General features: G+C 43.4%; 1 protein-coding gene across 5 annotated transcripts in view; it reads right to left on the bottom strand.

The window, feature by feature from the left end:
- taok2b (TAO kinase 2b) overlaps window positions 1–22,065 on the bottom strand; it is a 57,110-nt gene that overhangs the window by 30,029 nt on the left and 5,016 nt on the right. For 3 of the 5 annotated variants that reach the window (XM_021565534.2, XM_021565532.2, XM_021565531.2), the window contains exons 2-14: window positions 19,288–19,438; window positions 15,718–15,858; window positions 15,034–15,105; window positions 14,794–14,895; window positions 14,302–14,347; window positions 13,925–14,021; window positions 13,323–13,436; window positions 10,693–10,784; window positions 5,375–5,468; window positions 4,978–5,059; window positions 4,328–4,495; window positions 2,331–2,537; window positions 460–665 (exon numbers count right to left, since the gene is read on the bottom strand). In XM_021565534.2, the coding sequence (XP_021421209.1) occupies window positions 460–665; window positions 2,331–2,537; window positions 4,328–4,495; window positions 4,978–5,059; window positions 5,375–5,468; window positions 10,693–10,784; window positions 13,323–13,436; window positions 13,925–14,021; window positions 14,302–14,347; window positions 14,794–14,895; window positions 15,034–15,105; window positions 15,718–15,858; window positions 19,288–19,290 (1,424 nt within the window). In that variant the 5' untranslated portion in view covers window positions 19,291–19,438. The remainder of the gene's footprint in view (window positions 1–459; window positions 666–2,330; window positions 2,538–4,327; window positions 4,496–4,977; window positions 5,060–5,374; window positions 5,469–10,692; window positions 10,785–13,322; window positions 13,437–13,924; window positions 14,022–14,301; window positions 14,348–14,793; window positions 14,896–15,033; window positions 15,106–15,717; window positions 15,859–19,287; window positions 19,439–22,065) is intronic. The other 2 variants (XM_036946695.1, XM_021565533.2) reach the window with 1 other exon arrangement.

Genomic DNA, 22,065 nt, shown 5'->3' on the forward strand with positions numbered 1-22,065 from the left:
GCTCTCTGCTTAATTTTTGGTCCCGTGGGATGATTCTGGTATCGAGTATTGTGATACTAAACCTGGTATCAGTATTGAAGTCAACATTCTGGTATCATTAGAATACTAGTGAGTACCTCTGAAAAATACTATATTAGTACACTCCCCTACATATGTATTTGGACAATGACTCTATTCTCCAGCATTTTCTATTTGAGATCAAACGTTTCATATGAGGCGACAGTACAGAATGTTTATTTGAGAGTATAAATCGGGAGGCCGGTACCATATTACTTGTACACAACCGAATCCAGCGTGTGACAGTGGATGAATTTGCAGGTTGTTTGGCTCAATATTAACTGAAAAGGTGAATGATGACTGGAATAAATCAATTAACTTGACTTCCATGGACTAGCCAATCCGTTTCCTTCTAATTCCAGATGGGCTCTTTCTTTGGTCGTTCCATAAAAGCTCTCCTACCCAGACATCTGCTCCCTCAGCGCCGACCCCTGCTCATGCTCCTGGATCTGCCGGGTCACCAGCGATGCTGTCCGGATCGTGGCAAAGTGATCTCGGCTGCGGTGTCCCTTCCGCCTGCCACCTTCTCGTCCCTCACCCCGTGACGGGGGCTGCTGCTGTGCGTCTAGTTCGGGCTGGTAGGGGTCGTCGTAGATGTTGTCATGGCTCTGATGTAGAGAGAGAGACAAATCTTTTCTGTGTAAATCATGTGTTGCATTGTGGAATCAATCTAGGGGTAGGGGAAGAGTAGGTCATTAGCCACTAGTGAGCCATTTATGTGGTAAACTAAACTGAGGTAAAACCATAATTTACAGTTTTTAGAAGAATCAGCGCAACAGAAACACCCCAAAAAACAGTTCACCTTTGGTATTTTACAATCATCATATCTAGCTAAATACACTGAACAGTAATATAAAACGCAACATGCAACAATTTCAAAGATTTTACTGAGTTACAGTTCATATAAGGAAATCAGTCAATTGAAATAAATTCCTTGGGCCCTAATATATTTTTTACTTCTATTTAACTAGGCAAGTCAGTTAAGAACAAATTTTTATTTTCAATGACGGCCTAGGAACAGTGCCTTGTTCAGGGGCAAAACAACAGATTTTTTTACCTTGTCAGCTCAGGGATTTGATCTTGCAACCTTTTGGTTACAAGTCCAACGCTCTAACCACTAGGCTAGCTGCTGCCCCGGATTTCACATGACTGGGAATACAGATATGCATCTGGTAGGGGTGTAGATCAGAAAACCAGTCACTATCTGGTGTGACCGCCATCTGACTCATGCAGACTTTTTCCAAGGGAGTTTGGCCTTTTCGCGGCACGCTTGTAAGGCTCAGATTATCCTCTCTTTATTTTCCTTCCATTCGCTCTCGAAGATGCTTCTTTGAAGATCGAAACAGCTGGCTAGCCTATGGTTCCCAGTGGGGTGATGAGAGTAGCATAATACGATGGTTTGAGCAGAGTAGTAGAATAGTCCCACAGCATCATTAGCAAACTGCTCGCCCACACGACACCATCTGCCCGATACAATTGAAACCAGGATTCATCTGTAAAGAGCACACTTTTCCAGCGTGTCAATGGCCATCAAAGGTGAGCATTTGCCCACTGAAGTTGGTTACGACACCAAACTGCAGTCAGGTCAAGACCCTGGTGAGGAAAACGAGCACGCAGATGAGCTTCCCCGAGACGGTTTCTAACAGTTTGTGCAAACAATTATTACATTTAGCTAACCCAGTTTCATCAGCTGTCCGGGTGGCTGGTCTCAGACATTCCCGCAAGTGAAGAAGCCGGATGTGGAGGTCCTGGGCTGGCATTGTTACACGGTCTGCAGTTGTGAGACCGGTTGGGTGTACTGCCAAATTCTCTATAATTAACATCGGAGGCGGCTTATGGTAGAGAGAAAAAATTCTCTAGCAACAGCTCTCGTGAACATTCCTGCAGTCAGCATGGCAATTGCATCTCTGGTGTTGTGTGACAAAACTGCACATTTTAGAGTGGTCTTTGATTGTCTCCAGCACAAGGTGCACCTGAGTAATGAATTTGAGTGAAACACTTTTGTCCGTATGTACATTTTCTGGGATCTTTTATTTCATGTCATGAAATATGGTACCAACACTTAAATGTTGCGTTGATATTTTTGTTCAGTGTAGTAATTGTTTACCCACCTCATACAGCACAGTGTTTACATACTGACAAAATTGTGAAATAGGACTTGGGTGCTGCTTTGGGCAAATTGGGGGGGGGGTCTTATGCCCCCCGCCCCGGAAGAAAAATAGTCTAAAAGAAACACTGCTGTGACTAATGTCTAAAGGTAAGTCCCAACTGACCAGGGGCTTGTGCAGGACTGAGCTGTTGGAGGTGACTGTTTGCTCGCCCTCCTGCATCATGGCCATCTCGCCGCTGTCGTCCGAACCGTCCGCCAGGCTGTTGACCGAGCTGCTCTGGGAGCTTGCGCTGATGGACATGGAAGGCAGCGAATGGGAGCTCTCCATGCTGTTGACCGTACCTGTCCGCAGCATGTACTGCTCCACGTCCTGGAGACAGAGGGATGGCGGTTAGGAGAAGTGGTGATAACATATGCACGATCACGCACACACAAATAAGGTGTTACCAATACTTACAAACACCTAAATAAACACCTACGCATTTTCTCAGATGCAGTTCAAACGGACCTCAAACTCTCATCTACAAATTTCAATCATAAGGCATTCATTGGATTCCTGTGTTTCCTATGCAAGGCCCTGGGGGAAGACAATTAGACCCCGAAAGGTCATCAAAAAGAAAGGAGGACCAAAGAACTCTTCATATAATTAATTAAAATGCCTTTATTTGTATGGCATGTTGAACGGAAACAAAGATTTTAAACTCCTGATGGGATCAAAGTTATTTGTATTGGAGGAAGAGGATGAGGTCATACAATGAGTCAAGGCACACAATTTTGGACTACACTTTGGTGACATATGCTATTAAAAAGACAGGATGGATGCTAATGCTAGCTGCATTCCTGAACAGAGTGGTGGTGCACAGCTCAATCCTCTTCCTCTAAAAACCTTTACGGGATCAGTGTCCCTATACTGGGACGGTGGATGCTAACATGCACTAAAGTGACTAGAATGTAATTGTAAGTAACAGCAAACTTTCCAGGACATAGACATGTCTTACAAGGGCAGAAAGCTTAACATTCTTGTTAATCTAACTGCACTGTCCAATTAACAGTAACTATTAGTGAAAAAAATACCATGCTATTGTTTGAGTGCACAAAAAAAATAACTATCACGGTTTGATATATTCACCTCTGAAAGTAAATAATGTACTTACATTCAGTAATCTTGCTCTGATTTGTTATCCTGAGGGTCCCATAGATAGAATGTAGTGTAGTTTCGTTTGAAAAATATATATTTTTATATTAAAATGTAGGAACTGGGTTCTACAGTTTGAACCCCTGCTGTCTCTAGTCCACACCCACCCCGCCATCTAGCTGTGTGAAAGTTAGTGTATAAGCTCATGATCCATTATGTATGACATTCCTGGGAGTGTGTAAACTCACAAAAATTATATGGTAATACAAAATGTATGTTTTCTATAGTTATGTACTTGAAAATGTATCAATTGACCAATTCAGGACATTTGGGCAAACTTGATAAAAACTACTGGGCAGTAGTGCAATGCCTCACTTGATCAAATCTGAAACTGCAGACACTGCTGCCATCTAGTGGCCAAAATCTAAATTGCAACTCAACTGCAATTTATTATTGCCTTTCTCTTGCATTTCAAAGCTGGAACAAAAATAAACTTTTTTTTGTCATCATCTTTTACCAGATCTAATGTGTAATATTCTACATTCATTTCACATTTCCACAAACTCCAAAGTGTTTCCTTTCAAATGGTTTCAAGAATATGCACATCCTTGCTTCAGGTCCTGAGGTACAGGCAGTTAGAATTGGGATGTCATTTTAGGTGAAAATTGGAAAAAAGGGTCCAAAACTTGAGGTTTTAAGACCAGTGCGTTCTGTAGTCTGTCTTCCCCCTCAATCAACACATCCTACTTTTTTCTTTTGGTTCTGGTCCTACATCCTCGGCTAACTGTTACTATTCTCCTTTCTCCCTACTGCCTCCTCATTTTCTCCCTCTACGTAACATCTCCATGTCCTCCCTCACCATCACCCTTACTACCACCTCCCTCATCACCCCCCCCCCCCTTACTACCACCTCCCTCATCACCCCCCCCTTACTACCACCTCCCTCATCACCCCCCCCCTTACTACCACCTCCCTCATCACCCCCCCCCTTACCACCACCTCCCTCCCTCCCTCACTCCTCATACCTCCTCCTCCTCCCCTCCCTCGGGCTGGGGCCCGTTGAGGGCCTCGTGGAAAAGGATCTTCTTCATTTTGCGGTACTGCAGGTTGTCCAGCTCCCGCACCGCATCTTTGGTGCGAGCTATCAGGTCCATCACCGCCGTGTGAGGACGCTCTCTGCATAGGAAATGGTGCTGAGGGAGAGGAAGGGAGAATGGCTTCTAAGGTTAATTCAGCAGGCAAAACTGGTCAAATTGATGTCGGAATTACATAAAGTCTAGTTGTAATGACGTCATGTCAATCAATGCCATCTTTGTTGGTTTAATGCATCAACCTAGCTGGGAAAACTGGTTGCAATGAGACCTTTGAAACCTGATTACAACATTCAACCAATTCTGGTTGTAAGGACGTAATTTCTACCTGATGGTGCCACTTGGAGCTGTTGGAAAGTTAAGGTTCACTTTAAACTAGAGCCATTGAAGAGACGCTCCTTTACAATCATGAGAATAAGGAATCACGGCACCTCTTTAGGCCACCTCTGATATTATTCATGGGTAAAGAGTTCATGGCCATTCCTTGGTTTCTACATGTTTGTGTAGTGCCTTCTTTTGATTCTTAAACTTTGAATAACTATTTTTTTAAAAAGAGGAAACGTAGACCAAGAGATAGCGTTTACCTTCAGCAGCACGTCCGAGGTAGGTCTGTCCTGGTGGATCTTCTGCAGACACGAGTCCACAAAGTTATGGAAATAATCAGACCTGAAAAGGACGAGACCAAACAACGAGAAACTAGTCACAGTCGCACTATAAAACGGTACTCATCCATCTACACCAGGAGTGTCAAACTCATTTTGCCAGCAGGCCATACTTTTGACACCCCTGATCTACACCAATGGCTCATATTGTTCTCAGAAAGTAGCCTGGTCCCAGATCTGTTTGTGGTAAGTCCTAAGGTCATTGTCATAGAAGGCTATACAGCACAACCATATCTGGGACCAGGCTACTCAGAAAGTATATTGACACTAAAAACAAAGAGGGCACAAGAACCACCTCCGTGCTCAGTCAGTGGCTCACCAGTGATTGGACTGCAGAACGGGACTCTCGTTCTGGGCAATGTGGTATAAGGCACTCATAGCATTCATATTGAACAGAGGCGGCTTCCTCTCCGCTGCATAGAGAGACAGAGACAAAGTTCAGGAGACATACAGCATCAAACACACCCAAGGCCAGATTTGTAACAAAATACAAGTGTGAACCATCCAGAGGCGTGAGGGCCAAGGGGAGTCAGAGGGGCGGGGCCACTCTGGGAATCCACGCCGACATCACAGGATTCCCCCTGAACAAACCCCTTATTACTGGAGCATGTGAAGGGACAGTGGCAAATACACACAAGAAATAGAGAAGAACAATGGAGACACGGAGGGGGACAAAGAAATAAGGAAAAATATAGAATGAAGAGAAGATAAAAGGACAGAGGACATTTTTTATTATTACCTTTATTTAACTAGGCAAGTCAGTTAAGAACAAATTCTTATTTTCAATGATGGCCTAGGAACAGTGGGTTAACTGCCTGTTCAGGGGCAGAACGACAGATTTGTACCTTGTCAGCACGGGGAATTGAACTTGCAACCTTTCGGTTACTAGTCCAAAACTCTGACCACTAGGCTACCCTGCCTCCCCATTGAGAGACAAAGGTAAAGAACGGCTTAAAAGAGGAAGAACTTGAGTGATTTCTGTAGCCACGAAAGAGACTATTTAGTTTGGTAATAATCTAAATGATCTTTGGTTTGTAAGTGAAGTGCTCTGAACCAGGCTTGGATTTTGTTGAACCGGCTGAGTGCCATTCTGTGAACATTAAATATACAATTTAGATTTTTGCAACTCTTCCTCCGTTTACACCACTCCTCGCTACCACATAGATCAGAACCCCTCTGAACTGATCAGTGGTGGAAACCGCGGGCACTAGAAGTGGTGACAGAGTTACTTTGGTATATTAAGAATGGATGTTGCATTGTTAAAACAGTTGGCTTCGTGCGCAATTGCGCAAAAGGCATAGACCTCTTGAGAACTGAAATGGCCAGTTTGGCTCAGGCAGGGAAGAACAGTAAGCCTGGAGTGGGGACCCAAATACCTAGGCGACAAGAACAGGACGACAATGAGGTCTATCTGCTTTCATTCGAGAGGTCAGCAGTAAGAGGACGGGTCCCGCAGCGGTGGGCAGGGATGCTGGCTCCCTCTCAGTCTGGGTGTGCGCAGGCTGCATATTTCGACCTGGGTCCTGCAGAAGCAGAGGACTACAATAAATTAAAGGCTGAAAACTTCTCGTTACTGTCCGAATCCACTAGCACAGACCAAGCGTTTCCACACGTGGACCTTCGATAGCAATGCATCAGAGAGAGCCCAAATGCACCAACTAATACAGCTGACCGAGGTTTACTTGAACCAAAAACAAAAAAGGATCCGGGGCAGTCATCGAAAAACTGGTGGACGGACAGCTCCCACCGGAGTGGTATGGCAAGGCAACCCCCAGACAGCAGATCAGCTGGTTCAGCTAATAGAGACTTGCCAAGCCACCACGGAGCTGGTGCGCACGTCTGGAGCAGAGATGGTCCGCTCCGGTACCAATGCCCAGTCTGAAGAGGCCGCCGGAAAGGCCCCAGGGCAGACCTGAACCAGAGGCGAGAGAGCCCCGTGGAACATTCCCTGAACCAGCACCAAGGAGGTATCCAACTAAGGTCAGTGAGAGAGTGTTTCCGATGTAGGGAGCTCAGCTATACTTCAATCAAATTGATTTGAAGCATTTAAAAAAATTTTTTTTTTTTTACATCAGCCCATGTCACAAAGTGCTGTACAGAAACCCAGCCTAAAACCACAAACAGCAAGCCATGCAGATGTAGAAGCAAAAGCACGGTGGCAAGGAAAGACTCCCTAGAAAGGCAGGAACCATGGCAGTGTCCTCTTAATGATGAATCCATTCCTCCGGTAAAAAGGGAGTGCATCCATGTAATCTATACCCACAGTGTTGGAACGCAGAGGGAGCCCCAGCCTGTGGAAATCCAAGGACAGGACGCAGAAGGGGTGCTCGACTCAGGTAGTAAGATTACCCTTGTTCCGTCACACTTAGTACAGGAGGGGGAGGTGTGTCAGGAACAGAGGTCAGTCTCATGTATCTATGGGGACACGTGCATATACCCAGTGGCACATACCCAGAGACTAAACAGAACCACCCCAAGCCTGCACCAGAGCACAAAAGAAATGCTCATCCCCCTCCATCATTGAAATGCCCTCAGAGTGGATAGCTATGGATCTGGTTGGTCATATTCCCAAATCAGTCCAGGGGCACGAATATATACAGGTGGTAATCGATTATGCCACACTCTACCCCAAACACATTCCCATGCGCAATTTATCCACTAGAAGGATTTGCTAAAGAGTTTCAAATGTTTTCCCCGAGTCAGCCTACTCTCCTCTATTTTGACCAACCAGGGGACCCTGTTCATGTACCGCATAACGAAATATTTGTGTGCCTTGTACCAGGTGAAACAGATACGCACGAGTGTATATCATCCTCAGATGGTTTATGCAAACGCTTAAATAAAACAGGTCAATGTTAAAAAACAACATTGAAACAGGACAGGAGGAACTGGGACATGTTATTAACTCACTTTCTGTTTGCTCTTAGGGAGGTGCACCAGTCATCAACGGGCTTCTCCCCATTAAAATGTATATGGGAGGCCGTGCCGAGGGATCCTGAACCTCAACAAGGAGGCATGGAAAGCCCAGCTGAGTCCCCACAGAACTGACTGAACATGCCACCTTAGTGCGAGAACGGATGACCGCAGTGTGGCCAACAGTGAAGGAACACATGGAGGGGGAGCAGCAAGCACAACCGACAGCCTACAACAGGACTTTCCAGCCCCAAAGTTAATGTAGGAGATACGGTACTCTTTTAATTCCGAAAGCTGAACATACGTTTTTAAAGCAATGGAGAGGTCCATATGAAGTATCGGTAAAATTATCACCTGTACATTACTGTTTGGCAGACAGGTAGGAGAAAATCTGAACAGCTACACCAACCTTATGAAGGAGTACCACGAGAGAAATGGAAAATGTTATGTTCTTCTCACTTCCCGCAGCCCAACAAGATCAACCCCGACAGTGGTGCCGGTGGGGAAGTCGCTGACGCACAAGCAAGAGCAGGACCTACAGGCCCTAGTGAACCGACGCTGGGAGATATTCTCAGCCCTCCCAGGGAATACAGATCTCATCCTGCATCATATATACACGGAGCCAGGCAAGAGTGAATTTAGGGCCCTACAGAATACCTGCTGCGCAACAGAAAATTGTCAGTGGGGGTAAGATATGCTGGGTTGGGAAGTCAAGGAGTTTCACAAAAAAAAAAAATAGAACTGTAGGGTAATTCAGATGGTTGCAACCCTTTAACTTCTCTATCATCTATAGATCCGGGGTCCATCACAAAAACAGACACGCTATCCTTCCACGACGCCCTAGTCGCGGCTGGTGCTCAACCTGTTGTGTTGATTCTGAGGACGGGAGTGTTTCAACCATCCAGAAGCGTGGGGGCCAAGGATATTCAGAAGGGCGGGGCGACCATGGGAATCCCCAACATCACACCCCTTATTACCGGCGCAGGTGAAGGGACGGGGGAAATTACGCATGAGAAAAATAGGAGGAGAACAATGGAGACCCGCGGGGGAGAAAGAACAAAGAAGAATATAGAACAAAAGGACAAGAGGACATTGAGAGTGACAAGTTTAGCCACAAGAGACTAATTTGGTGATTATCGAAATTATCTTTAGTTTGTAAGTGAAGTGCTATGAACCGGGCATGGATTTTGTTTCCCCTTTCATGAACCGGCCTTGTGACATTCTGTGAACATTAAATACACTACATGACCAAAAGTATGTGGACACCTGCTCATCGAACATCTCATTCTAAAAATCATGGGCATTAATATGAAGTTGGTCCCCTGGGCAATTAGGACCTGGCTCGCAGTCGGCGTTCAAATTCATCCCATAGGCGTTTGATGGGGTTGAGGTCAGGGCTCTGTGCAGGCCAGTCAAGTTCTTAAATACCCATCTCAACAAACCATTTCTGTATGGATCCTGCCTTTTGCACGAAGGCATTGTCATGCTGAAACAGGACAGGGCCTGCCCCAAACTTTTGCCACAAAGGCATTGTCATGCTGAAACAGGACAGGGCCTGCCCCAAACTTTTGCCACAAAGCTGGAAGCACAGAATTGTCTAGAATGTATGCTGTAGTGTTAAGATTTCCCTTCATTGGAACTAAGGGGCCAATCCCGAGCCATTATTAACAGCCCCAGACCATCATTCCTCCTCAACCACACTTTACAGTTGGCACTATGCATTGGGGCAGGTAGCGTTCTCCTGGCATCCGCCAAACCTAGATTCTTCCGTCCGACTGCCAGATGGTGAAGCATGATTCGTCACACCAGAGAACGCGTTTCCACTGCTCCAGAGTCCAATGGCGGTGATCTATACACCACTCCAGCCGACGCTTGACATTGCACATTGTGATCTTAGGCTTGTGTGTGGCTGCTCGGCCATGGAATCCCATTTCATGAGGCTCCAGACGAACAGTTCTTGTGCTGACGTTGCTTCCAGAGGCAGATTGGAACTCAGTAGTGAGTGTAGTAACCGAGGATAGATGATTTTTACGCACTACATCACTCGCTGGTCGCCTTCTGTGAGCTTGTGGGGCCTACCACTAGGCAGCTGAGCCGTTGTTTCTCCTTGACGTTTCCACTTCAGAATAACAACACTTACAGTTTACCAGTGCCAGCTGTAGCAGGGCACAAATTTGACGAACTGACTTGTCGGAAAGGTGTCATCCTATGGCAGGTCCATGTTGAAAGTCACTGAGCTAATCGGTCATTCTTCTGGAAATGTTTATTTATGGAGATTGCATGGCTGTGTGCTTGTTTGACAAATAGCCTAATATACTAATTTGAAGGGGTGTCCACATATTTACACTATATATACACAAAAGTAATGTAGATTTTTGAAACATAAAAAAACAACTCTTCCTCTGTTTACCCCACACCTTGCTATCGCATAAATCGTAACTCCTCTGGACCGACCACACAGGAAACACAGTTAAAACAACTATGAGACTGTATTTTACAAAAAGAAATCAAGTGTTTTGTTTGTGCTTGCCCAAAGTGCCAAAAGGCTGAGTTTGTCACTTCAGGGACTAGGCAATTTGTTCCATTGTGCCAGGCAAGCTCAATGAAGCACAAAGTATTGTCAAGAAAACTAATAGTACGCAAAAACATATCAGAATAGGTATACAGTACATACACCTTAAAAGCTTGTGAACATGTGTATTACATGGCCTGTGCTTAGCTTACCCAGCTCTATGGCGGTAATGCCCAGTGACCACACATCCACTTTGCCGTCGTACTGGCCCTCGTCCATGGCCAGGATCACCTCAGGAGCCATCCTGTACGGAGGTAAAACACATCGAAGCCAGTGTGAGACACCACTATTTCTGTATACCAAATGGCAACTTATTCCCAACAATGGGCACTGGTAGAAAGTAGTGCAATATACAGGAAAGAATTCAATGTGTACACATCCTATACCAGGTGTTCCCAATTCCTCCCACCCTTCCAGCATTGAAGAACATACTGCACCCCCCTGTTCGCCACATCTATTTCTATGGGCACAAGCACTGTTCATGACAAACTGTTCACACCTCTCATTGGTGGAGAGAACATTTTGTTGCTTTAAAGCTTATTTCCTGCAATTCTACAGATTTAATGTCTAATGTGTGTTCATGTGATATGAGTGACTCAAACATTACAACTAAATCTATGGGCTATAAAAACAAGCTGACATGGGCTAGTTGATCTGGACATTTTTGACAAGTAATAAATAGCTCCCTAAGGTATGTAAAAACTGACATGACAAGCAGAAAACTGATGCAGTATTCAATTTCGAAATTACACCTAGTGCATTCTACTACTATAACTTTCAAAAGTAAGTTGAAAGCCGGACTGAGTTCCTTTAAATAAATGTAGTACACAAACACACACAGTACCAGTCAAAAGTTGACAACTACTCATTCAAGGGTTTCTTTGTTTTTACTATTTTCTACATTGTAGATTAATAGTGAAGACATCAAAACTATGAAATAACACATATGGAATCATGTAGTAACCAAAAATGAACAAATCAAAATATATTTTATATTTCAGATTCTTCAAAGCAGCCACCCTTTGCCCTGATGACAGCTTTGCACATTCTCTCAACCAGCTTCATGAGGTAGTCACATTTCAATTAACAGGTGTGCCTTGTTAAAGTTAATTTGTTTCCTTAATGCGTTTGAGCCAATCTGTTGTGACAAGGTAGGGGTGGTATACAGAAGAAAGCCCTATTTGGTAAAAGTCCATATTACAGCAAGAACAGCTCAAACAAGCAAAGAGAAACAACTGTCCATCCTTACTTTAAGACATGAAGGTCAGTCAATGCGGAAAACTTCAAGTACTTTAAATGTTTCTTCAAGTGCAGTTGCAAAAACCATCAAGCACTATGATGAAACTGGCTTTCATGAGAACCGCCACAGGAAAGGAAGACCCAGAGTTACCTCTGCTGCAGAGGGTAAGTTAGAGTTACCAGCCTCAGAAATTGCAGCTCAAATAAACGCTTCAGAGTTCTAGTAACAGACATCTCAACATCAACTGTTCAGAGGAGAGACGGCATGAATCAGGCCTTCATGGTCAAATTGATCAAAAGCAACCACTACAAAAGGACACCAATAAGAAGAGACTTGCTTGGGCCAAGAAACACGAGTAATGGACATTAGACCGGTGAACATCTGTCCTTTGGTCTGATGAGTCCAAATTTTCGATTTTTGGTTCTAACCGCCGTATCTTTGTGAGAGGTAGAGTAGGTGAACGGGTGATCGCCGCCTGTGGTCCCCACCGTGAAGCATGGAGGAGGTGTGATGGTGCTTTGCTGGTGACACTGTCAGTGATTTATTTAGAACTCAAGGCACACTTAACCAGCATGGCTTCCACAGCAATCTGCAGTGATACGCCATCCCAACAGCTCTGGCACACACACTTATCCCACCAGACATGCCACCAGGGGTCTTTTCACAGTCCCCGAATCCAGAACAAATTCAAGAAAGCGTACAGTATTATATAAAGCCCTTATTGCATGGAAGTTACTTTCATCTCATATTGCTCAAATAAAACAGCAAACCTGGTTTCAAAAAACAAAACACGTCTCCCCTATTTGACCTAGATAGTGTGTGTGTGTATGTATTGATATGTAGGCTACGTGTGTCTTTTAAAAAAATCTATGTGGTTCTGTCCTTGAGCTGTTCTTGTCTATTGGATGTTCTGTATTATGCCATTCTGTATTATGTTTCATGTTTTGTGTTGACCCGAGGAAGAGTAGCTGCTGCTTTTGCAACAGCTAATGAGGATCCTAATAAAATACCTAATCTGGTTTACCCTTAGTGGGACTATTATTTGTTTTTCAACAGAGCAATGACCCAACACACCTCCATGCTGTGTAAGGGCTATTTGACCAAGAAAGAGAGCGATGGAGTGCTGCATCAGATGACCTGGCCTCCACAATCACACAACTTCAACTCAATTCAGATGGTTTGGCACGAGTTGGAACGCAGAGTGAAGGAAAAGCAGCCACCAAGTGTAAAGCATATGTGGGAACTCCTTCAAGACTGTTGGAAAAGCATTACAGGTGAAGCTGGTTGAGAGAATGCCAAGAGTGTGTACAGCTGTCATCAATAGGGCACCGGTCGGCCCACCCTGCCGACCGGCGCTCTATTCCCTATATAGTGCACTACTTCTGACCAGGGCCTCTGTTGTAGTGGCAGTATATAGGGAGCCATCTGGGACACATCCTTGGTATTTTGTCCTACTTGTGAATCATATCACCATTGTCATCAATAAATTTGGCAATCTTACAATAATGACCATAGAAACAACAGAGGAGACCAGTGTCTCACCAGTAGGGCGTGCCCACGAACGAGTTGGCCGGGGCAATGATGGAGGCTGAGCCAAAATCACCCAGTTTCACCTGGCCAGGCTCGGTCAGCAAGATGTTACCAGCCTTCACATCCCTGGAGAGAAAGTGTGGGGGGAGACACCATTATTATTCATTGAGTATTCTGTTTCTTATTATTAATTGACATCATCATTGACTCAATAATATTAAGTCAGTAAATATATATATTTATTTACAAAGTCAATATTATAGGTTCTCTTTCGCAATGTATGTGGTAATACTTTCTATGCCAATAAAGCCTTTTTAATTAGAAGGAGAGAGAGAAAGAGAAGTGGGGTAGAGAGAGAAAAAAAAGATGGGGAAGGAAGAAGCGAGGGAAAGAGAGCAAGAGAAATAGAATGAGAGAGAGAAAGAGACGTGCAGACAGAGAGAGACCAAGACAGAAAGGGATAGATAACCCTCTTCAAAAAAAAAAAAACTTAAAACATCCATGACACACCTCCCATTCAACAATGAGAGCTTATGTTTGGATTACATTTCTTTCATTCTCTCTTTTTTTCCCTTCCCGTCCCATTGTGTGGGGGAGGAGAGAGGTTCTCTCACCTGTGAATCATGTTGTGAGAATGAAGATACACCAGGCCCTGCAATGCACCGTGGGTGATGGCTGCTATCTCCTGTTCCTGGAGGGGCTTCTTGTGGACTACGCACACAGAGGCAGACAAAATGAACAGTTAAACACTCATTCTTTGACGGCTTGGTCGTGTTCATTAGGGCACACAACAAAAACCTTTTGCAACAGAACGAAAATAAGCGTCTCTTATTTGACCACAAATCCAGGTTGTCCCTCCCCGTTTCAGTTTGTTTTCTACCATTACGTGCCTAATGACCACAACCCTGATTTACTTCCACCACCCCAGTGTACATCACATGAAGTACTTGTTTGAACGTGAACTTAAACCATCTAGTTGTTTTCTACTCACCTTCCAGTAGGTCAGAGGCTGAACCCAAACAATACTCCATTACCAGCTAAGAGAATGAAGGCGAGAGAGAGGAGGTTAACATATGGAGCAAGAAGGGGGGGACGGGGACGCGATGGAGAGCTGGTCAAAATGTATTCCCTACACCTTCCCCTTGGCCACTTCAATGTTTGCATATTTGTAAGGTGGATGAAATATGATGGAAGCTCCTCCACTACACCGCTTATACCTATCCAGACCCTTCAGATCTGCCAACACTGAAGGGTTAGGGCCAAGGGGAAGGGATAGGGAGTGAATAGGGGCTGACTGAAAACATCAATAACCAATGAGTGAAAGTTAATTTGTCAGTGACCCTTAGTTCATGTATCAATACCAAATGGCACCCTATTCCCTATATAGTGCACTACTTTTGACCAGAGCCCTATGGGCCCCAAAAGTAGTACACTGTAGAGGGAATAGGGTACCATGTTTGAGTTAAAGAAGTGCTTCACTTACCCATGCTGTGTGCTCTCTCAGGTAGCAACCTCTGTACTCCACAGTGTTGGGGTGGTGCAGTTTCTGGAGAAACTTCACTTCTTTGATGATATCCTGCCATTTCTTCATAAGAGAGAAAGAGGGAGCTTTAAAACATTAAAAACTTGGCCTACACCATTGCAACAAATGGGAAATGTAGTGAACACTTTTTTTTTTTTAATAACAAGGTACATTTTACCATTACTCAATCTGTGTTCCTACCTCATTGGACTGCTTGCCACCGTAGGACATTTTCTTAATGGCCACCACTTCATTGGTGCGGATGTCATGTGCCTAATGTAAGGAATGGGGGTAAGGAAGGGTTAAAAAATAAATACATTTCTAATCATGCTAACAGTGGCCACACACATATCGTCAAGTGCAGGCACAGACAAATTGATAAACTACAGCTTCACCTCTTTCACACTCCTTTCTCCCTCCATCCTTCACTAGTCACTAACACCATCTATTTAAAAAAGGACCTTTCATCCTTCAACCAATCTCTTACCCTGTGCTACCTTTTTACCCATAACTACCCACCTCCTACCTTTCATTTTACTTGTCTTTATCTAGCCTAGTGGCTGCCTCCCTGTCATTTCACCATCCATCTCATCAACACCCTTTCAATACCCAATCCATTTCTCTTCCCAGTTCTCATGCATCCATCACTGAAGTTATGCCCGAATTCCCCTACAAGTTTTTACTGTGTACCAAATACTGTACTGGGCATTATTTAGGAGTGTTTAGTAAAAATATATGCAGTACCAAGTGACAAATATTTCTATACTACAGCTCATCCATTCTAAGAAATCTCCCAAAAAGGGACACAAAATAAACAGTAAACTAGTGAGTGAGATGCATCCATTTGCCCACTTAAGCCAAGTCCACAGATGTCCCCTTTCTTACAAAGTAGACCGCTCCGAAGCTGCCGTGGCCGATCTCCCGCAAGTCGGTGAACAGCTTCTCAGGGTCATCTCTGTAGAAGAGCTCAGCTACCTCTGGGTCCTTCAGGCTCCCGGCCCGCACACTGGACGGCATCGCCAGCGCCTGAACACACACACACACACACACACACACACCAGTATGAGGCTTTGAGCTTAAGTTTGTCTGCATTGAAATGTAGCCACATGTCAGGATTGCGATGAATTCCATTTCAATTCCAAAAGAGAAATTAAAATGTTCCTCAAAGCCTTTGAATATCGGATGTGCATAAAGATGGCGGCCTCCACGCCTACCACAAATGACTTGTTTGCCAAGTTCTCTGTTTTGTACCTTGCTTTCTGTGACTTCGGTATCTGCATTGGCACAGTCTCTCTGCTACCGCATGGCAAGCAGTAGCGGAGCGCCAAGTCTAGGTCCAAATGGCTCCTTAACAGCTTCTACCACCAGCAATAAGTTTTTACACTGCTGCTACTCGTTGTTTATTATCAATGCATAGTCACTTCACCCGTACCTACATGTACAAATTACCTCGACTAACCTGTAACCACACCCATTGACTCTGTATCCCTTGTATATAACCTTGTTATTGTTATGTACTTTGCTACTTTAGTTTATTTAGCAAATATAGTTGATCAGGCTGTTCATTGTGATCTGTGGAATGTTGTCCCACTCATCTGCAATGGCTGTGCGAAGTTGACGGATATTGTCTGGAACAAGTTGTCGTACACGTGTCCTTTGCCAAAATAATCCATCCACCCGACAGGTGTGGCATATAAAGCAGCTGATTAAACAGCATGATCATTACACAGGTGCACCTTGTGCTGGGAATAATAAAAAGGCCACTAAAATGTGAAGTTGTGTCACAACACAATGCCACAGATGTCTCAAGTTGAGGGAGTGTGCAATTGGCATGGTGCCTGCAGGAATGTCCACCAGAGCTGTTGACAGAATTGAATGTTAATTTTTCCTACATAAAAGCCACCTCCAACTTCACTTCAGAGAATTCGGCAGTATGTCCAAACCACCTCAAAACCGCATAATGATGTATGGCTTCGTGTGGGTGAGCAGTTTGCTGATGTCAACTTTGTGAACAAGAGTACCCCATGGTGGCGGTGGGGTTATGGTACGGGCAGGCATAAATTACGGACAATGAACATAATTGCATTTTATCAATGACAATACCAATGCACAGAGATACCGTGATGAGATCCTGAGGCCCGTTTAAGTGCCATTCATCCACCGCCAGCACCTCATGTTTCAGCATCTCCTTCGGATGTCGCAAGGATCTGTACACAATTCCTGGAAGCAGAAAACATCCCAATTCTTCCATGGCCTGCATACTCACCAGACATGTCACCCATTGAGCATGTTTGGGATACTCATGCTCGACAGTGTGCTCCAGTTCTTGCCAACATCCAGCAACTTCGCACAGCCATTGAAGAGTGGGACAACATTCCACCGGCAGCAATCAACAGCCTGATCAACTCTATGCAAAGGAGATGTGTTGCACCAGATACTGAGTGGTTTTCTGATCCCACGCCCCTACCTTTCTTTTTTTAAGTATCTGTGACAGATTCATATCTGTATTCCCAGTTACGTAAAATCCATACATTTGGGCCTAATTCATTTATGTAAATTGACCGTTTTCCTTATATAAACTCTAACAGTAAAATCGTAGAAATTGTTGCATGTTGCGCTGATTTTTGTTTGGCAATTTATTTTTTACCCCTTTTTCCTCCCTAATTTCGTGAATTCCAAATTGGTAGTTACAGTGTTAATGTAATGTTGTGGAGCAAAAAAAATAGTTTTTGGGTAGAATTTTTTCTTAAAGTTAAGGATTCAATTTAGTTTAAAAAGTTTAAACGTTCACAACCCTAATCTTAGGCACAACAAATTCATAAGATATACCAATTGGATGACGTAGTACACAAATAAAGGAGACCAGTTTTAGCACCACTTATCTACTGGCTGAAATTATACAAAAGTTCTGGAGAATCAGTAATATATATATATATATTTTTTTTTTTTCCCCCTCTGAGTCATTTAGCAGACACTCCTATCCAAAGTGACTTACAGGATCAATTAGGGTTATGTGCCCAGCTCAAGGGCATTTTTCACCTAGTTTCAGGGATTCGAACCAGTGACCTTTTGGTTACTGGCCCAATGCTCTTAACCAATAGGCTTCCTGCCGCCCCAATCTTAATCTTCAGGCAACCAAAAAAAGACCAGACTTGCTCGTTGGGCGAGTGCCTTTCAGACCTTTGTCAATCCCTGTGGAACCAATAGATGGGTTGGCTTGACAACATCACAAATTATCCACTCGCATCAATGTGGCAAGAAACTGTGCTTTGTTATGAGTCTGAACAGTCAGATTGCAACAATGACAAGAAGCTGTGCTTTGTTATGAGTCTGAACATTCAGATTGCAACAATGACAAGAAGCTGTGCTTTGTTATGAGTCTGAACAGTCAGATTGCAACAATGACAAGAAGCTGTGCTTTGTTATGAGTCTGAACAGTCAGATTGCAACAATGACAAGAAGCTGCGATGTGGGGAATCATAGGTGTTTTGTTTCAGCTAGTCTTGTTCTGAGATGTTTTGACTGCTTTCATGTCGATGCTAATATGGTTAAAATTTGCAAGATAACCAACAATTCAACAACCTATTTGTTTTCAATAAACATTCGGACTAAATATAGTTTACATCGTCAACCATCTAACTTTGGCTGTTATGCCCCACGTGTCGGTTGTTGCTAAACAACCAAACCGTCTATGGAATAGTCCTGTGATGGAAAATGTTAGAATGGTGCATTTGTGTTCTATGTTTGTGTTTTTCTAATAACCGTTTTCTGTGTTCATGCAAGTGCCTGACTGAACAAACCCTCACTATCAGTATTTTCAATTTGGCAGTACACCCAGACCCTTGTTTTGAGATCTCAGTTTCAAGGTGTCAGCTTAAAGAAGCCTCGTGAGGTATTGGTCTGTCACACGCATGACCCAGTATTGGTTGGTCACAAGAATGAAGCAAATGTTAACGATTAATGAATAAGCTAAATCATGCAAATATGACTTGTCTGCAGTATATAAGAGAAAACAAATGGGACTGCCCCGTTAGTGCTTCTGACAGACGTTCACTATGGTGCATTAAGTTTGTTGGAACCTCTCCAGCGCGCTGGCAAACAATGATTCATTTAAGATTGACTTCGAGTTTCCCTGTGTAAGAATTTCCACAACAGTCCCAAAAGTGAAAAAAACTAACCAACCCATTTGTCACTCCAGGCAGACAGGCCCAATCAAATAAAATGCTCAAGAGTATTTAAAATAAGAAAACAAATAGGATAATAGACCAATGTGAAATTGAACCCAGATGAGCTACAGTCCATTTCTTGCATTCAACCACAACAGGTATAGGATGAAGGAAATACAAAATATTAACTTGCGTGCTACAATGAATAATAATACTACACACATCTAAATCATTTCAGGAGCATGTGTTTCGGTGAAATGCATTTTGGTTAATACAGTGTTTCCCCTACCATTATGAAGGATGGGGTTGCCCCTTCCTAGCTCTGTTGCCCAACGCCAAAATCCTTCAATTGTTTTCAATCGAAAATGTTCATGTTGGTGTTGGCAATGGCATCCCAGTTGCTAATTTGGGTGCATGCCTGCACCCCACCAAAGACAAATCTGTGGGCAAACATGAATACAAGAGAGGAATTTGATATTAGAAACACCTGCATGTCATGAGGACACAATTTGATGTTGGAGATTATAAACAAGAAACATTTTAGACACAAGACCACACAGTGCCTTAAGGAACTATTAACACCCATTGACTTTATCCAAATTTTGTTGTGTTAGAGCCGGAATAAACATATTAAATTGAGATTGTGTCACTGGACTATACACAATACCCCACAATGTCAAAGTGGAATTCAGATTTGTTTTTAAATTGTATTAAAAATAAAAGCTAAAATGTCTTCAGTCATTAAATATTCAAAACGTTGGTTATGGCTAGGCTAAATAAATTCAGGAGTAAACATTTGCTTATTAACAAGTCGCATAATACTACAAAATAAACTGGCAAAGCAATTAACTTTAAGTCCGAAATACAAAGTGTAATGTTCTGGGCAAATCCAATACATTACTGAGTACCACTGTCCACATTTTCAAGCATTGTGGTGGCTGCATCATGTTGTGGGTATGCTTGTAATCGTTAAGAAATGGGGAGTTCAGGATAAAAAAAATTTAAAATGGTATGGCGCTAAGCACAGGCAAAATCCTAGAGGAAAACTGAGTTCAGTCTGCTTTCCACCAGACACTGGGAGATGAATTCCTTACAACACAAGCCCAAATATACACTGGAGTTGCTTACCAAGAGGACAGTAACTGTTCCCGAGTGGCAAAATTACAGTTTTGACTTGAAAATCAATGGCATGGCCTGAAAATTGCTATCTAGTGTTGTCTTTACGGTCTTTACTTTAAAATTAGAACCTAACACTAACAATGACATACAACCAATATGACAGAGCTTGAAGTATTTTGAAAATCATACAAATGGAAAATGTTGCACAATCCAGGTGTGGAAAGCAGAGACTTATCCGGAAAAACTCACAGCTGTAATTACTGCCAAAGGTGATTCTAACATGTATTGACTCAGGGGGTTGAATACTGATCTAATCTAGATCTTTTTTTTTTTTTTTATCTTTTAAAAACATTTTTTTTTTTTACAAATATTAGACATTTTCTCCACTTTGACATTATATTATTTTCTGTGTTTCATTGTTAAAAAGACAATTAAATCCATTTTAATCCCAGTCAAAGGGTGTGAACCTTCTGATGGCACTGTAACTAGATGGCTAGAAGGTCTGCATGCATTGAACTTAAGCATTTTCACAATTCTTACACCATAAATCGAACACAGCAGTTGCAGATCTCTTTTAGTCCTTGTTTTTCAATTACTATTTATCTGTCTCATAAACCTCCCTTTATCAAAACCCTGTCTTTGAAAGATAACTTGTAAAAACGTGTAGGTCTGTTGTAAGGCAGGTCCTCACCAGACTTCACCGTCACCTATGGGCACAAACCAACTGTCGCTGGACCAGACAGAACTGGCAAAAAAAAAAATGCTCCTCACTGACGAGTCACGGTTTTGTCTCACCAGGGGTGATGGTCAGATTTGCGTTTATCGTCGAAGGAATGAGCGTTACACCGAGGCATGTACTCTGGAGCGGGATTGATTTGGAGGTGGAGGGTCCATCATGGTCTGGGGCGGTGGGTCACAGCATCATCGGACAGAACTTGTCGTCATCGCAGAAAATCGCAACGCTGTGCGTTACAGGGAAGACATCCTCCACCCTCATGTGGTACCCTTCCTGCAGGCTCATCCTGACATGACCCTCAAGCATGACAGTGCCACCATCCATACTGCTCGTTCTGGGCACTATTTCCTGCAAGACAGGAATGTCAGTGTTCTGCCATTGCCAGCGAAGAAACTGGATCTCAATCTCCTCAATCCCATTGAGCACGTCTGGGACCTGTTGGATTGGAGGGTGAGGGCTAGGGCCATTCCCCCCAGAAATGTCCGGGAAGTTGCAGGTGCCTTGGTGGAATCTCACAGCAAGAACTGGCAAATCTGGTGCAGTCCATGAGGTGACGCACTGTAGTACTTAGTATCTGGTGTGGTCCCCAGCAGCATTGACACTCACTTTTGACCCCCCCTTTGTTTAGGTACACATTATTCCATTTCTGTTAGTCACGTCTGTGGAACTTGTTCAGTTTATGACTCAGTTGTTGAATCTTATGTTCAAACAAATATTTACACGTGTTAAGTTCGCAGAAAATAAACACAGTTGACAGTGGGAGGACATTTCTTTTTGTCAGTGCTCTTGTCTTACAGTGCTTCAGCAACAAACAAAAAAATCCTGTGGCCATGAATTGAAGGCAGTCCAACAATACGGAAGTCTCTAGGTTCCCTATAAAAAGGAGAAGTCTAGCTGGCTAGCTAACAAGATTCAGTGCTTTCAGAAAGTATTCATACCCATTGACTCATTCCACCATTGTTCTGTAAATAAAAATTTACTTTAAATGTTTTTAATTTAACTAGGCAAGTCAGTTAACACAATAGTATTTACAATGATGGCCTAGGAACAGTGGGCTAACTGCCTTGTTCAGGTGCAGAACGACAGATTTTTACCTTGTCAGCTTGGGAATTCGATCTAGCAACCTTTCGGTTACTGGCCCAATGCTCTAACCACTAGGCTACCTGCAGCCACATCTACAGACAATACCCCATAATGAGTGAAAACATGCTT

The sequence above is a fragment of the Oncorhynchus mykiss genome, chromosome 16 (assembly GCF_013265735.2).
Source record: "Oncorhynchus mykiss isolate Arlee chromosome 16, USDA_OmykA_1.1, whole genome shotgun sequence".
NCBI classification, from domain to species: domain Eukaryota; kingdom Metazoa; phylum Chordata; class Actinopteri; order Salmoniformes; family Salmonidae; genus Oncorhynchus; species Oncorhynchus mykiss.